The 17,810-nt window shown below is 49.1% G+C and overlaps 1 protein-coding gene across 10 annotated transcripts in view; it reads left to right on the top strand.

Annotated features, from left to right (window-relative positions):
- ATP2B2 (ATPase plasma membrane Ca2+ transporting 2) overlaps positions 1–17,810 on the top strand; it is a 363,982-nt gene that overhangs the window by 238,254 nt on the left and 107,918 nt on the right. For all 10 annotated transcript variants that reach the window (XM_032841666.1, XM_032841665.1, XM_032841664.1 and 7 more), the window contains one exon: positions 12,369–12,886. In XM_032841666.1, the coding sequence (XP_032697557.1) occupies positions 12,688–12,886 (199 nt within the window). In that variant the 5' untranslated portion in view covers positions 12,369–12,687. The remainder of the gene's footprint in view (positions 1–12,368; positions 12,887–17,810) is intronic.

Below are 17,810 nucleotides of genomic sequence, written 5' to 3'. Positions count from 1 at the left end.
GATATGTCAATTTGATGCCTGTAAGCCTATGGCATGCTGTCTGGATGCATTCAGCATCAGTTCTCCCTACCATCTAGATGACAAGTTTCTACTTCTCAAATGCAACCTGCATTCTAACATTCATTGTCCCCAGTGTCTTTCCATAGTTAGATTGATTTCTCAGTAGTGGAGCCAACATTCATGGAGATTGGTCCTGTGCTGGGGGTTGGAGAGGCCCCGTTCTCAGGGAGTTCATGGTCTAGCAAGGGAGGCAAGCTGGCAAAACCATCCCAAGATAGAGTATGATGGATAGAGTACAAAGTCAAGGAACAAACTGCAAGTGATGGGCTGGCAGTGGTAAGGGGACTGAAATTTGAAGCAGAAGATTTGGAGAGAACTTCATGAAGAAGTTGGCATAGGGTTGTGCCTTTAAGAGGAAAGTTTGGATTAATGGAAAAGCAGATGCAAACAATTCAAGATAGAGGGTAGTGTTTGCACAGGGTGGGAGGTAGGTGCATGTATTAGTTGTTCAGGAAATGCAGGGTCCACTTAGACCAGAGCCCAGGGAAGCTGGCTCCAAGCCAATCAGGCAGGATCCTGGATGCCATGATCATGAATATGTTTTTCAAATAAGTACCAGGAGGGTCGCCTGGGTGGCTCTGTCAGTTGAGCATCTGACTCTTAATTTCAGCTCATGTCATAATCAAGCCCTGCATAGGGCTCCAGGCTCAGCAAGGAGTTTGCTTCCCAATCTCTGCCCTTCTTGCTCTGCCCTTCCCCTTGTTCATGCTCCTCTCTCTAAAACAGATAAATAAATCTTTAAAAAAAAAAATAGGTGCCAGGACCCAACAACGGTTTTTAATCCAAAGAGTGGTGTGCTCAAATCTAAGAGGCAACGTCTTGTGGTGGTTTTAGAGACAGGTCCCAATTCTACTCCTTGTTCTGCCACTCAGCTGTGTGACCCTGGGCACGATGTTATTTTACCTCTCTGAGCCTTAGTTTCCCATCTGTAAAATAAGAATAATTATGCCTGCCTCTGGGGTTATTTGGGTTTTATACATTCAGAGCCAGCACAACTCCTGACATATGGAAGCTGCTCAGTAAATGAGAGTCATCACCAGCATCATTTGGGGGAGACTGAAGGACAGGGAGTGAGAGGCCAGGTGGGAGGCTGTGGATGAGAACCTTGAACCAGAGTCAGGAACCCTGGTGGCAAGGAAGGGGAGGGAGCCAGAGCCCTGGCCTCACTGCTCTCTGGGTCTAGGTACCTGCTTGGTCAAGAGTCAAGGGTGACCCTGATAGTCAATTCTGGGACCTAGGAAGGTGCTTATATGTCACAAGTGACTCAGGGTTCACAGAAGGATGAGAACATTAGGAGAAGACCTGAAGGACCTTCAGAGGATACATTTGGCAGTCAGAGAAGGTTTGTTCTAGAGCTTGAGAGAAAGGGCAGGGTGGAAATGTAGGTTTGGGAACTACTTATATTAGGATGAAAGTTGATACCAGGTGGGTGGCATTGCCCAGGGAGTGTGGTTCATTAAAGAAGGTCAGAGCAGGACCATAGGAAAAGGTTACAGTCTATAGTTGGCCCAAAACAGAGAAGTCATGCAGACCCCTGGGCAGAATTGGTCACAGAAACCATAGGAGTTTGGGAAGAAGGGGTGAGGGCCATAAAGATGGCAAGGGTTTGAAGACTGAAAAGGGCACTGGAACTGGCTGGTTGGAGTTGTCCCCAGAAACCACCTAGCAGGAAATGGCATTTGGAAGGGCAAAGACAGGAACCAGGGGTGATTTTGAGCCAGAGCCTGGGCCACAAGAACAGAGTAGGGTTCTAGAACCCAGAACTGGAGGAGTATTGATTATAAAAGGAAGAGAACTGAAAGAAAGGCTGGCATGAGAACCCCAAAGTGCTAGGGCAGTGTGATTCCACCACCAGGCTAACTCATCTTTGCAGGCTTAGACCTAGGGATCTATGCCCCAGAGTGATACCAACACAGGTGGCCCTGAGGGAACCACACATGGAGCAGCCCTCTTCTGGGGTCCCCCAAGATCCACCCAGAGAGGCCTTTACCAAAAGAGGAAGGAGGGGAAACCTTGGCCACAGGAGAGGCAGCTCCTTCTTTCAACCGCTCCTCTGGCTTCCTGGCCTTTTGATTCACCCCCTTCAGTTCTGAGGCCAAATCAGTGTCCTGACAGATTTCTAGCTCTCTACCAGGGAGACTCCAAGGGGGATAACCTGGGCTAAGACAAGGAAGCCAGTGAGTGTACAGTCACCAAACTGGAGCAGTTCTGCTTCAGCCTAGAAGACTGGCCATGATACTAAGACACAGAATCTTAAAAACACCCCCCACACACACACCCACACATATACCACTCCCTGCAAGTGACTGCATCATTCTGATTCCCCTCCTCCTTTGAATTCAGAAGTCCTTCTTTATGATTCTTTTTCACCCCTCTCTTAGTTCTGTCTCCTGGTCTCTGCATTCTCAGGCCACACAGAATGACTTTCTTGCTAGCTTTAGTTTCCTTATTCTCTGATCTAGACCCCCAAAGGGCTCATGCGGCTATTCCATAATCTCCCAACTTAGACTCATCCCCTGGAAGGTCTGTGGATGAATACCGCACTCTGCAGAAGAGAGAAATTTAACAGAGTCAGACTGAGATGCCACCTCTTAAATATAGTCACAGAAGGAACCAGAACTAGAAGACCATGCACAATGCAAACAAATGAATGAAACAAACAAATGAATCACTAATGCTGAGATTTCTGCCATCAGTGACAGATGGCACTGATGAGCCAAGGTGGGTCTTCTGCATGTGCACATAAATGGTCCCCGAGTGGCCCTTTGCACAGTATCATTTTATTGGCTCAGACCTATCTCAGGACACCCCATTGCCTTAGAACCTGGCTTTATACATCAGCACCAAATCACTGGGGTTACCTCCTCATGCTTGTTCACAGAACTCATGGAAAAAGCCCTGTGCCCTCCCTGCTGCACCCACACCCAGAACCTCGGGCTCCCCAATCCTGCACTCCATTGGTCAGCACTAGAGTCCTGGAGAGGTCCTAGGGACACGTATAACACTTTGCTCTGTGTCAGCACCATATTGTATGGACAGCTCCTTGGCACGTGGTCCTAAAAGCCCCCCCCAAATACTCAGTCAGCACCATTGCCTCAGGGACAGCTCCCAATGGAGACAGTTCCTCTGTGCCTGCCTCTTTGTCAGCCCCTGGTATGGGGGTGGGGGAGGTGCTGTCAGCACCATGACCACACAGACAGCACTCACCCCTGGTCAGCCAGCAGGAGAGGAGGGCCTGGGGTTCTCAAGTTTCCTGACCTCACCCACTCAATCCCTCCCAGGCACCTACCTCTGTCCAACCATCAATACTTCATCCCCAGAGACAGCTCCCTGGGCCCCATTACTCCACAGCCAGAGCACTGAACAAGCAAAACCCTGTGCTTCATTATAGGAAGCCAAAGAAAAGGGCAGGAGCCTGGTCTGGTGGAGAGAAGGGTGTTAGTGAGGGGGCCAGGCTTAAGAGGGTCTGCATGTATATGTTTGAGATCTGGCCCTACCACCCCCCAACCAAGGACCTTATACCAGTAACTGTAGTCTCTTTCTCTGTTTTCTCCCCTGTAAAATGGGAGTGCCAGCAGCCCCTGTGTCATATGGTTGTTGTGAAGGACTAAACAAGATACCAAACATTAAGTGCATAGGAGAGCTTGGCATGTAGTAGGTATGACCCAAGTGTTGGCATGTAGTAGGTATGATCGAAGTGTTGCTGTTATCATGATTTTTTTTGTCCTTCCTTCAGGCCTCTGCTTATAATGCATGGGAACAGAGCAGGGTGTGAGAGGGAATGAGGCAGATAAAAACAGGAGAGGACACTGTCACTATAGCTAGTTAGGACCTAGGCAGTCAGGGCTGCAAAAAGGGCCTTAAGGAGTTCAGTGTAACTGTAGGGAGAGTTGTACACGGTGAGAGATGAGGCTGGGGAGGTGGCCAAAGCATTTTGCTAAAACCAGAAAATGCTGTCCAAAGTAGCTGATCTGCCTGATCCCAGGCAGAGTCTCCATCCCCAGCCTTCTCACTGCATGTCCCCTCTTGCAGCCCAAATCTCACCTAACACATTTTTGCCTCTTCTAGGCTTTCTTGCCTCCATCTGCTAGTGACTTTACTGTTTTAGCTTCATCAGAAAACTCTCAAAGTTTTTTTTTAAGGAAAGAATTCTAAACAAGGAGCACATAAAGGCTATAAATCTTAAAAGGCAGACACTGCCATGCAGAGGTCCAGGGTGGGACAGGAGATGTCAAAGGTAGCAGATGAATTCTGATCAGCTTGTGATTCCCAGGTTCCAGAGCATTTCTCTTTCCTTTTGTCTCCACCCAAGCAGGACTTGGCCTACAACTGGGTGATGCTAAAATGGTCCTCTGAGACTGAGCATCTGTCCAACCTACCCACTTACTTTATAGAAAACAAAACTGAGGCACAGAAGAGAAAGCACTGGTCCAAGGCCATACTGTGAATTTGGTGAAAGGTAATGGGACACAGAGAAAAAAAACAAAGGCTTTGGACTTGAACAAACAAATTTAAACTATGCCAGATGCTATCCAGATAGCTTTGGCCATCTAAAACATCTCTGAGCTCCGGTTTTCTTACCTGTAAGGTAGGAACAGTGACACCGCACAACCCAGGGAAGCACTTGCTAGTAATCCCTATTTTTTTTAAGATTTTATTTATTTGAGAGAGACTGTGTGTGCACAGAGATAGAGGGAGAAACAGACTTCCTGCTGAGATGAGAGCTCGATGGGGCTCAAACCCAGGACCCTGAGATCATGACCCGAACTGAAGGCAGATGCTTAAATGACCGAGCCACCCAGGTGCCCCACAATCACTGTTAATAGTAATGGTCAAGCCAAGATTGGGATCCAGAAGATCTGGCAAGAGTCACTTGGGTTACATCATCCCAAAATCTGAAGCAAAATTGTAAGGATCATTTGACTCAGGCTGCAGATTCTGATCATGAGGTTATTGGGGCTTTTTGTGGCAGAGTGAGCAGATCTCAAATGTCAGGAAGAAGGGTCAGAGCACCTCTCTTACTCTCCTCAGAATCCTAGTGCCCAGGACAGGCCCTGAGATGCACCTTTTCAGGTTTATTCGGTGGGTAGAGGATGGAAAGATGGAAGGTTGGAGAAGTAGACGGATAGACAGATGGATGGACAGCTGAAGAATGAATGGCTTGATGGATGGATGGATGGAAGGGTGGGAGGGTAGATGAGAGAGTACATGAGGAGCCTATAGGACCAGAAATGGGGTTTTTCCTACTATCTACCATTGACAGCTCCTCTGGAGAGTGGGGGATAGTGCAGGGAGTTGACCCTGGTGGGCAGCTAATAGCTGAACTGACCCTCAGTCAGGCCAGACAGGAGGGTGAGAAGCTATGCCAGAAACCCTAGATCTCTCACAGCCCACCCCCTGGCCCTGATTCTGCCATCTGTGCCTTCAAGGCTGATGCGTGGTTGTTTCTGTGGGATTTTTTTTTTTTTTTTTTTTTTTTTTTTTTAGATTTTCCTTTTCTGGTTAACAGGATAGGAGTTTTCTAAAAATAGCACTAAATTCGCTTCTGAGGTATTCATTTTCAATTCCCTTCCTCTTTCTTCATTCTCTCTCCCCAACTGTGAGAATTCCAAACCGAAATTGTCATTGTCAACTTCGATGCACACCCATGAGTGCATGCACACACACACACACATACTGTGGGGCTTGCACACTAACAGACATGGATGCAAACATCTCTGCCTCACTCACACTCACAGACACACACTCATGCTGACTCCAGTAGACCTGTAGAGCAAGCCATGTCTTTCAGGGTTACTTACACCAAGCACATATGTGCTGACACTTCGCAGGGACCCCCTAACACACCCATGAACATAAAGTCTCTTCTGGGCCCAACCCAGCGCTGGCATTTTCACACTCCTTTTGACTCAGGTGTGCCCCAGACTACATACTGGCTGTGCTGAATGTCCACCATAACACACTCAAACAGACCCTCATACCCACACTGACATGCATACCCACACTCCCATAATCACTCCAGATCCACCAGGCTCTCTCTTTCTCATATACATGCACACACCTAAAGGATATTCCCTCTCTGAGAGGGACCATGATTTTCCAGGTGAGGCTGAAGGAGAAGCAATTGTCTCTCTGCCCCCAGCTGCCTGGCCGAGTTTACCCATTTCCCTGGATCAGCACCAAGGAGGAAGGTTCCCATCACCAGGACAGAAGGCCCTACTGAAAAAGAAAGGCCAGAATTTACATCCAGGAGAAAAAAGGAAATGTCCTGCCCCAAGGAAACTAGTTAGTTGGGACCAGAACAGAAGGGAGATTTCCTTGTATGTTGTGCCACACAAGCTAGGACCCTCCCCAGCCTTCAGACAGGTGCCAGTGGCATTGTGACTTTGGTACAGTTGGCCTGAGTTCTGAACTAAGGACAGCAGTGTGGGGGTGAGCAGAGGACAGAGGCAAGAATTAAGTTAAGTTAGCAGTGTAAGAACAGTCACCATTTACCAAGTTCTTCCTCTGTGCCAGGAACTGGGCTAAGCTCTATCTTAATTAGTCCTCCCAAAACCCTATGAAGTAGGCTGTCCAGTTGGCTTTGTTCAGGAGGAGGAAATTGAGGCACAGAGAGACATTAAGAGCCTTGCCTAAGCTACAAAACTATCAAATAGCAGCACCAGGCATCACCCAAGATCTCCAGATGGGACCTGTGTCCCTCACATCTGTCATTGGTACTACTGACAATTCAGAGGAAAGAGAACTTTAAAAATACATATTAAGGTGGCATTTAAATTCAGCACATCTTAAAACAGAAGGGTTCTGCATCCGAAAGTTATTTTTAGCGCATATTTCATTTGTAATTGTCCCAGCTCCCATCCTTCAGTTAGGATTGAAAAAGCTGTTGGTTTGGGGTTTTGGTGGGGTTTTTTTAATGCTTCCTTCAAAAGACAAATTCCTTCTTTGTTAAATTAACTCCAAAAAAACATTGCTCCTTCCTCTGCCAGCATCCCTCCTGGCAAAGACTTTTTATTAAAGCGTCCCTAACCTATTCCTGAGTCATTGAAATGTAACAATACAGTCATTTAAATGCTAATAAGATGAAATGAAATGCATAAATCTAATATTATCAGAACCTTCTCCTGGATTCTGAAGGGCCTTGCCACATCAAAGCCTAAAAGGACCCCAGAGAACACATCCAATTCCTTCACTTTCCACATGGGGAAACTGAGGCCCAGGAAGAAAAGGGCCTTGGTCAAGGTCATGCAGCTGGGGCTTAGAAAACAGAGAGGGACTTTTCAGTGGGCTCCAACCCCAGTTGGCTGTGTGACCCCTGATATGTTGCTTAACCTCTCTGGACCCTGGCTATATGCCCCACACAGGCTGATGTCTCAGTTAGCTCAGGCTGCTATAACAGAATACCATAGAACTGAGTGGCTTAAATGACAGAAAATTGTTTCTCACGTGTCTGGAGGCCAGGAAATCCAAGATTGAGATACTGGCAGATTCAGTTCCTAATGAGAGCCCTCTTCCTGGCTTGCAGATGGCTGTCTTCTCACTGTGTCCTCAAGTGGCTTAAGAAAGATGATTTCTCTCCTGTCTCCTCAGAAGAACACTAATCCCATTCAGGAGGGCTCCACCCTTATGACCTAAACCCCTCCCAAAGGCCCCACCTCTTAATACCGTCACACTGGGAATGAGGGCTTCTACCTATGAATTTGAGGGGACACATTCAGTCCGTACCAATGTACCACCTGTGTGCCCATCGTATTGGGCAGAGGTAACCATGTCAACTTGAGTGCTGGCTGCAAATGAAGTCATCATGATCATGAGATGAGAGGTACACTTGCTAATATTGGGGTGGGAGGGGGGTCAGGCAGAGGCATAGAAGCCAGTGATGCAGAATGTCCCTTCCAGGCCCAGAGCCTCACCCAGAGACCTCACACAGAGGTATCCATGAGGCCTCACAGCAACCTATAAGACAGGTAGGTCAATTCCACTTTGCAGACAAGGCCCAGCAAGGCTAGGTGACTTCTCCAAGGTCACACAGCTCATTTAATCTCTTAACCATAGAACAGTGGCTTGTGTGGTATTTCAGTGTGGCAGCAAGAAAATCAGAGTCCATTGGGCTTCGGCAAAGGAGACAGCTGCCTGCTCCATCTTTAGCCTCATACCCATGTACACAAAGAGAAACTAGGAGTGGAGGGTGGGGGGGATATCTCAAAGAAAAAATGTATAACTACTGATTCTGCTATCTTTCCAGACCCCAGCAGACCTATAACGTCAATGGGTTAGGAGTCAACTACTCCATTTGATAGATGGGGAAACTAAGATTCAATGATCTATCTAAAGTCATACCTTCCAGGGGCAGATGACCCAAGGACTGAGGCATTCATTCACCAAGCAATTATCACGTGCTTTCTGAAGGCCGGGCCCCAAACTAGGTACAAAATAGACATGGCTACTGCCCACACAGAGCCCTCCGGCTCCCAAGGAAGGGAAACAGAGAAGTAGGTCCAAGCAATAGAGTGTGAAGTGCAGGATGATACCAGAGGCATCCAGAATTGGGAGCATTTACACAGACCTGGGTGGTCAGGGAAGGCTTCCAAGTAAAGCATACTGTGCTGAACAGGACAGCCATTGTCAGGGTGGGAAAGGCACAGGTAGTGGAGAGCACTCTATGGCAGATACTGGGTGACTATGGAGTTTTCAGTCAGCTGGTGAACTCTGTACAAGCTAGCGGGTCTTCTGTTCTGCCTGCCTGGAGATCATTTGTGTGGCATCCTATAGGTTCTTCTATGCCAGTGGATTCATACTCTCAAATCAAATCTGACCAAGTCAAATCAACTACCAATGTGAACTCTGCACATTAGGACCAACCAAGATGACTAGAACAGGGGTGGTCTGCATGAGAGGCAAAGCAGGGGACTAGGGGGTGGGGTAAGGGCTGCATCAGAAGAGGTAGTTGTGATGGGAAATCTCAAAGAATGAAGTTTGATTTTGTTTTCGTTTCTTTTCAAAAAAGGAAGTTAAAGATCAATCACTACAGAGGCAGACTTCTGATTTTTAACTAATTTTGCGTCCCAGAATTGCTTCCCTCCTTACACACAGGTCCCTTCCTGCACCTTTTCCTATGCCCCTCTCAACCCTTTCGTAACAGACAGTTGTATATTTGAGTTTCTTTTCTGTTCATCTTTTGGCTTAAGTCCTGCTTAACCTACATGGGAAAGAAATATTCCCTACTCTCACTGAGAAGAAAGATCTTTCCTGATACCCTGGGCAAGATCAGATCTTCCTGCTCTGGACAGCTGTAATAGCTATCACTCCCCATTACGGCAAACTCATCATGTTATAGAAGTCACTCATTTAATTGTCCCTCCTCCACACCATCAGCTTCTGGAGAGTAGGAACTATATCTGGATCATCAAGTGCTGGGCACAGAGTAGGTGTCCGAAACACAATTATTGAATGGATGATTGGATGGATGGATGATGGATGGATGGATGGATGGATGAAGATCATTGTTTGTCTTAACGTAATAGTTAAAATCGCCAATAGCCCATTAACTCATGCCTACTATTGTTATCATAAATATAATTACTCCTAACAATTCTCACAGCTCATGCTGCCAGAGATGTAATTATCAGTGACTGTGAGACACACCACAGGTAGTATGGGGACAGATCAAACAGCGCCTTGGGTTTAGAAAATCCCTTGTGGTTTGCAAAGCACTTTTGTTCACATATGGCACTTCATTTACCCATCCTAAGAACCCCATGAGAGCGATTCACAAGGGGAGGCAGCAAAGTGTCCTGGTTATGGGTGTGGCTCTAGATGCAGACTGCCTGAGTTCAAATCCCAGGTCTGGCACTCACTAGCTATGTGAACTTGGGAATTTATCTCACCTCTCTTGGCCTCGGCTTCCTCGTGTTGCTATATGGGAATAACCAGACTACCTACCTCATAAAGTGCTTATATGGATTGGTAATAATCACAATAATTATTGAGTGCTTCTGATGTGCTTGATTTGGTTCTAAATATTTTACGTGAAATAACTCATTTAAGTCTCATAATACCTATGAAGTAGATAGTATTATTCCCCCTTCCTTTTTTGTAAGATGAAACTAAAATTGCATGCTTCCCGTTCTGCTGGGAGGTGGAGGGGCTAGAATTTGAATCCAGAGACTAGTTTCTAGAGCCCCTGCAGTTAACCTCTGTGACACCTCTACATAGGCATCCTTGGTCCCCTCCTCACTTGCTTCTCCTAGGGATGCACTGTTTGGGTCAAAACTCATGGGTTCTGGGGGTGGTACATGCTAAGATGGCCAAGGACCATGCATGCTGCTACAGGACTGGGGGTGGGATCCCCAAGCACACTCTGTCTCTGTGTCTTGTGTTTCTGCTTGCAGCATCAGGACCACTCTATAAAATAGTCATTGCTCCCAGTGTAAGAATAAAGCCTCCTGCATCCTTGAGTAAAGGTGCCATCGTGGAAGTCATGGCAGGTTTCCCCTGTGGCTCCAGCATCCCCTGACCCATGGCTGGGAAGCCCTATAACCCAGGTGGAAACACAGTGAATTTGAACATGGCTTATAATTATTTCCCAATAAATTGAGAGGTAGCAAAGGGACAGGGGACAATGATTATTATTTTACAGATGAGGAAACAAAGCCTTGGGAAAATGAAGGGAGGAGCTTGCCGAGGGTCCTAGAGCCAGGATTTGGGAGGACTTGGATTTGAACCCAGTCCTTCTGAACCCATTTTCTCTGACTCAAGAGCCTGTCTTGTTTACTGCCATCAGGCACCCGTCACCCAACCTCTGCTCTTCGGAGCGTAAGGAGGGAGCGCCCCCTAGAGGAAGGGGAAAAGGCACCCGGCTGGGAGTCCAGAGATCAGCCCACCTCTGGACTCCTCCACTCTAGCTAGCTCTGTGTGGCTCTGAACAAGTTCCTTTCCCTCTCTGAGCTTCTGGTTCCTTACTAGAAAAATGAAATTGACTCTGAAATGCCTCCAGCACTTTTTTGCAAAAGGAAAGGTTGGTGAAACAAGGAGATGGGGAAGGGGACAAGAGGAAGGAGTTGGGGCTGGGTTGGGGGCTCAGTCCTATCTTCCTTCCCTCACACCTTCCCCCTTACTGTCCCAGACCTAGGATAGCCAGCTGTCTGTGCCTACTGGGTGGGGCCAGTCCCCATGCCAGGCCCAGCCAAGCTTAGCAGAAGCCCTTTGTCACCCAACGCTTGCCGGGGACCTTGGCCATCGGTGTTGGGTGTCGGGGCAGATTGGATTCTCTCCTGGCAGCCCCGCAGATGCTACACTTCTGCAAGGGTGGCCGGGCTGGCCGGCAGGGAAAAGCCGGTGCTCTCTCCTCCTCCTCTTCCTCCTCCTGGGCTCCCCGAGGGATGTCCTAGCCGCTATCTGTGGTGCTGAACTGTGGGGGCCAACAGGTGAGGGCTCCGTGGACCCCAGCTCATGCTGGGGCCAAGTGTGGGGAGTGGGGGGCTGCTCAGGGATGTCCTGGTGAATATGCATGAGCTGATTCCTCTAGCCAGGCCAAGGGCCTTGATTAATGTGGTTGGGGACTGCGGGCGAGGGTGGGCGGATTTTTCCCATTCCCTTGCCTCTGAAACTAGAGTGGGAACCACAGTCTATCGGCAGATGTAGGTGGCATGAATGGAGGAAGCATATATGCTGGGGAGCCTGGGGGGGCGTTATTTAGGGGGTGGGGCTGTGCTCCAGACTGTGAGAGCACAGTGTGTGTGTAAACAAGACTGTGAGCACAGGTATTTTTGAGGAGAGGGGGTGGGAATGTGAAGATATATTCCTAGAAGTGCACTTACGTGGGTAGTGTTTATGGCGGGAAGGGGGGTGTCCACATGTGTGAAGTGGGATTCACGTATTAGTGTGTATGTATGGCAGTGGGCTGGGCCCTGAAAGTAGGCAGGTCAGGTGTTGCAGAACACCCCAAGTTGTGTGTCAGAGGGTGTGTGTACCAGGGTGCACGTCATGAAGTCATTGTGTTAAATAGCACAGTGGACAAATAGAGTGTGTTTTGAGGGTACATCAGTCTGTCCCTTGGGGGTGGCATATTGTAGAGTGTCCAGGTGGGCTCCAGTATGTTTGGATTTACAGTGTGAGCTGGTGTGTTATGGGGTATTGTAGGAAACACCTGTGTATATAGGTAGGGGGTGTTAGTTGGGGTGGTCTGTATGTGTGTATGTATGTGTGTGTGTTTGTATAAGCACACACAGCCTGGATCTTCCTGAGCACCTGTCCCATGAAGCTTCCACTGCCTGACCCTTGTCATAACTCTGTGCTTGTCCCCACAGGAGCCACCGCCCCTGACCATGTAGATGCCAGCTCCAGGGAACAGCATGGACCCCACTGAATGGAGACTCCTGGGTCTACAGCCCTGAGCCCCTCCGGCCCCTGGACATTGCCCCGTGCCCAGGGACACCCTTTGGAGCTCACCACCACTGTCACCAGCCCACCTCGGCCGCCCCCGCCCCCTGGGACCCAAAGTCGGCCACCAGGAGCCACAGTTATCCAGTGAGGTTGTGCTAAGGACAGCCACGTGGATCCATCGCCCAGCAACCTCTTGTCCAGTGCTGATCCTTGGGCCCATCCCAAGCAGGGACTGGAGCAAACATGGGTGACATGACCAACAGTGATTTTTACTCCAAAAACCAAAGAAATGAGTCGAGCCATGGGGGTGAGTTTGGATGCACAATGGAGGAGCTCCGCTCCCTCATGGAGCTACGGGGCACCGAGGCTGTGGTCAAGATCAAAGAGACTTATGGGGACACTGAAGCCATCTGCCGGCGCCTCAAAACCTCACCTGTCGAAGGTAAGTGTGGAAGATTTGAACACAGTGCTTGGATTTGGGATCCCACCACCCAGCCCTAGACCTCCCTTCCCCAGGCCCCAGAAACCCCCTCATTAGGCTTAGACATGGGACCACAACATTGCCACCACGCATTCAAATCCAGCTCCACAACCCATGTCACTGGCCTGGGTTGTGTCCAGTTGTCCCAAATCCAAACTCTGATGGTGGCTCCCTAGGTCTCTGGGGCAGCCATGGGCCATGGAGCTGCTAGAAGACAGGGCAGGCAGGCAGATGGGCCATTAGGGAAAGTTGAAAGATGCCTATGTGTGCCTTGCCCTAGGGATGGGAGAGGGGCTCTCTTGTAACTGCCAAAATGAGCAGACCTAGCATCTCAGGAGAAAGAGAGTTTCAGCTTCTGGGGGCTTGGCTGAAGGGGACCAGACCCAGGTCATCAGCTGTTGGACAGAAGGAAGAGAAACCAACCCAGCTTGAGCACTAGAGGGTAGAGTTTGGGTCCGCATCCCCCCAGTTACTTTCCACTTGCCATTAGGGAGAATTCCCTGCATAAACCCCAATGGTGTGGGTGTGAGGCTTTTCCCCAGCACTCCCCAGTCCTACAGATTTGTGCAAAGAGGTGTGCTGAGCTTCAGTTTCTTCCTGTGGAAGATGGAACCAATGGCTACCTCATAGCACCTACTAAAAACCTGAGCATACAACAGGTACTCAGTAAGAGGCAGCCATTATTATTCTAAGCAATGGATGACAATCCTTCCCTCAAGGTCTCTGTATCACAAGGTAGGAGGCAGACAGTATCTGAATTCTTACTCCCCTGTGACAGATGAGAAATCCAAGGCTAAAAGGCCCTCCTGTCCTGTCTCCTGACTCTAGTACCCATGCTCTGGGCACTGCTGGGCACCCAACCTCCATGCATTTCCTACAGAGGCTGCCTGGGGACTCTGGCCACTCAGCTAAGCAGTTTAGAAACACCTTCCCTTCTTGGTGGTGTTTGGTTTTGTTTGGGGCAAGAAGTAGAGTGAGAATAGAGGAAATATCCTTTCTTGACTGCATGATTCTAACTTGGAGCTTGGGAATGGCCACATGTGCCCTGGGAAGAGAACAAGCTCTACCTGGGGGCTTCTGGGCCTCTTGTGAACACAAGTATGTGGCAGAATGGTCCATGCTCACCTCCGCCATCAGGTTGGTGCCCCTAGCATGCTAGGAGGAAGCATCACCCCAGTATCTTTTCAATGGGACAAGGAGATTGTCTTGAGTCAGGAAGTCTTAAGTGTCTCTGGGTCTCAGGCTCTGCAGAGAGCCTGCTGGAAGCTGTGTTCCTTTTCCCCAGGAAAACAAAACAAAACAACAACAACACAAAAAAATACATACTATAGTTGTGGCTCACACTGTCAGCACATTTACAGAGCCCCTCAAAGCCATGCCATGGACCTTGGCATATGGACCATGGTATGGAGAAACCCGCCTCCCCTACCCCTCTGCCAGGCTCTTGGACCCTGGGAAACTGAGCGGCCAATGGCCAAGCTCCAGCTCTGTGCACGGCCATCACCATTTGGTTCACTGTTTCCCTCTGCTGTGTACTACTGGAAAAGCACGAACACACCAAAGGGCAGGAATCCTGTCCTGCTCCTCCCATACATCTAGTGCCCAGTCTGGTACCTGGCACAGAAGAGAGTGGATAGCTGCCCAGTAAAGCCCTGAGACGTGGCCACTGAGTCACTAGCCCACAGGGAGCTGCTGAGCAGCCAAAACAGCATATAATCCAGCCCAGGTGTAGCATGGACCTCAAAGCTCAGAGGAGAGGTGAGGTGGGCGGGCAGGGAAGGTCTGGGAAGGCTTCCTGGAGAAGGAGTTACTTGAACTTGGCTTAGACATGGGACCACAACAAGGAAAGGAGGAAAGAGAAGGAAAATCATGTAGCATGGCATAGAGCAGCCTTTTTTAGATGGAATTCCACAGAATGCCAGGGCACTGCAAAAAGTAGGCATTATGTGGAAAATAAAGGAAACCCAGCTTCCTCTTCTTTACAGTGGAAGGAATAATGACATTTCTGAATATTGCTTGGCTGCCTGTGAGCCGTGTGTGCTTTGGGGTCTTTGGTTTTACCTCTCTGAGCCTTGGTTTCCTAATTTTTCATGAGAATAAGATCTCTGATGGGAAAGATCTCTGAGAGAGAGGAGAAAGTCCATAGCAGGATTAACCAGAACCCCTGCTGTGTTGGTACCCAGAAGGATCTCCCAGGGTACAGGTAGAGCTGGAAGAGGTTTGGGGAAAGGCAGAAGAACATAATGCTACAGACCTCAGGCTTGGACGACCTGGTTTCAAATCCTAGCCCTACCATTTACCAGTTGTGGGATTCTGGGCAAGGTATCAACCAATCCGTGCCTTGGTTTCCTCATTTATAAATTGGGACAATAATAGTGACTATCTCATAGGGTGGTGAGGACACAGTGAAGTAGCTTAGAACAAGGCCTAGCCCATGGATACTGCTGTGTTAGGATTCAGGCCCAGAGACTAAACACCTCCATTTCCCCATCAGTGAAATAGGCTGTGCACACTGAATGAGACTAGGCCAAATGCCCAGTCTCTAAGTCTCAATAAATGTCAGCTCTTGTTGCTGTTATTTTCATTATGGTTATCATAACCCTGGAAGAAACAGGCATATTCTCTGGAAAGGGTGGAATTTGACCCTTCTGGAATGCTGGCCAATGTCTGTGAATGGTACAACACTTTTTACCAGGCTGTGCTGTGTTCTTATTACACATGTTCCTAGAAGCAGGTGTTGCTACCCCATTTCACAGGTAAGAAACATGAGGGCTCAAGGTCACCACCACTGTCCACATCAGAGCAGACTTTGAACAATTCCCAGATATGTCCTCATCCCTGAGCCAAGCATGGGCACCTGGGAACTGTCCTCTAAAGGGGCCTTCTGTCTGATGAGGGCCTCAGTACATTGGGGCCACCAAGGAACTTTTCTTTAGTCCCTCTCATGTTCAGCATTCATGCCCTATTTGGCCCTCTTCTGACTTCAAGAAATGCTGGGTCCTCCAGCCCCAGCCCCCAGCTGAAAAGCCACATGGTCTGGGGCTGTGCCAGCTGCAGACAGGGCCTCAGGTCGCCCATTCCCAACACCCTGTGCCCTTCGTCTGCTGACGTGAGCAAGGAGCTGGCCTCTGAGTCACACTACAGGAAACTGCTCCAGGCCACGCAGAAATTAGCCTTCCTCTTCACATCCAGCTAATTTTAGGCAAAAAGATCTCTGCAAGTGATAGAGTGGGGGTTGACACCGTGAGAAATCCACTCCCATCCAGGGCACCACCTGCTGCTGGCACAGACCAGGGGCTCAGCTCCCATAGCCTGGCAGTGTCGGAATTTCCTCCTGAAGGCCTGACTCTGGTGACAAATCAGGGGTAAACCTGGCTCTGTGTGAGGCCAAGGTTGGCCTCTGTCTCTGACCTGAGCTCCATTCCTTTCCTCCTCCACTGTTGGTTCCATTCCACTCTGGCAATGCCCTTCCCTCCTTGCCCTCCACTGCTTCCTTTCCTTGCACACCCTCCCAGGATAGGACAGTAGAGCCCAAGACCTAGGTTTAAATCCTGACAGGCTTACTCTTCAAGAGACATTTACTCTTCAAGAGACACACGCAGAGAATTTGGTTAACTTCTCCGAGCCTCAGTTGCCTTATCTGTGAAATGGGAGTAATAACACTAGCCACCTCACAAGATGTTGTGAATATTAAGTTAGATAATCCACACGAAGGGCTCAGTGTGGTATATGGCATACCCTAGACACTGCCAAAATGATGTTCATTATCACTGTTATTATTATAGCCAAATATTTCTTATAAAAAACAACATGCATCAGCTCTATCCCCATGAAAGAAATCAGCAATTAAATAAGATGGCACCAGGACCCCTCAGTGGCATGGTCAGCTGGGCATCTGACTCTTGGTTTCAGCTCAGGTCTGATCTTCGGGTCCTGAGATCTAGCCCTACGTCATTGAGCTCTGCATTCGGCATAAGGGGGGGTGTCTGCTTGAGTTTCTCTCTCTCCCTCTATCCCTCCCTCCCCTGTGCTAGTGCTCACTCTTTCCCTCTCTCTCCCTTTCTTTCTCATTCTCTAAAATAAATAAATAAATCTAATGAATAAATAAGATGGTACCAAACAAAGAGTTAATATGCTACCAGAGAAGGCTTCCCAGAGTAGGCTGCTTTGTGGTGAATCTGGAAAGCTGGGTGATAGGTATTGGGGTGGCCTGTGAGGCCCCAGAGGCAGGAGCTGTTTGTCACTCTTCACTGTGTCTCCTGCATCTGGTACAATGCCTGGGGGCTCAAACAAATATTCACAGAAATAAGGGAGGAAGACAGAGAGGTGGGGGATACCCCTGGGGCCCCTCTTTGTATGGGCTGGAAGGCTGCAGCAGGGGTACAGGACACGGGAGAGCCTGCATCACCCATGGGACAACTGGCTTCAATTCTCCAAGCTCTGAGAGGCCCTACCCTGAGCTGCTTGGCGTGCACACCCCTTGTCCTTCACCTCCAGCCCCCCATACCTCAGGCTGTCAAAGGGGGCAGCTCAGGTCCCTCTGGGTGCTTCCTGAATTGGGCTTCTCCTGGTGGGAGAGACAGGGGAACAAAGAAGGGGGCCAATGGGCGGGGGGTAGGGGGCGGTGGTGGTAGGAACTGGATACTGGAGTGTTGTGAAACGGAACCTCCGGTTAATTTTGTATGAATCCTACGGCCGGCCCAGGTGGAGGAGAGAGTGGGGCTGAGGGAGGAGAGGAGACTGGATCATGGGGACGGTGCCTTGTGTTGCATAAACACGATGTTAAACCAGAACGCCCCTCAGACCAGCAGGGCCTGTGTCGTCATCCACAGAGCCGCCGCCAGCTGGGCACGGGGGAGGGTGTGAAAGCAGTGTGTGTTTTAAG

Source organism: Lontra canadensis, unplaced genomic scaffold (genome assembly GCF_010015895.1).
Source record: "Lontra canadensis isolate GAN:19392208 unplaced genomic scaffold, GSC_riverotter_1.0 scaffold124, whole genome shotgun sequence".
NCBI classification, from domain to species: Eukaryota; Metazoa; Chordata; class Mammalia; order Carnivora; family Mustelidae; genus Lontra; species Lontra canadensis.
The sequence above is the reverse complement of the archived record's forward strand: the minus strand, read 5'-3'. Positions and strand labels throughout refer to the sequence as shown.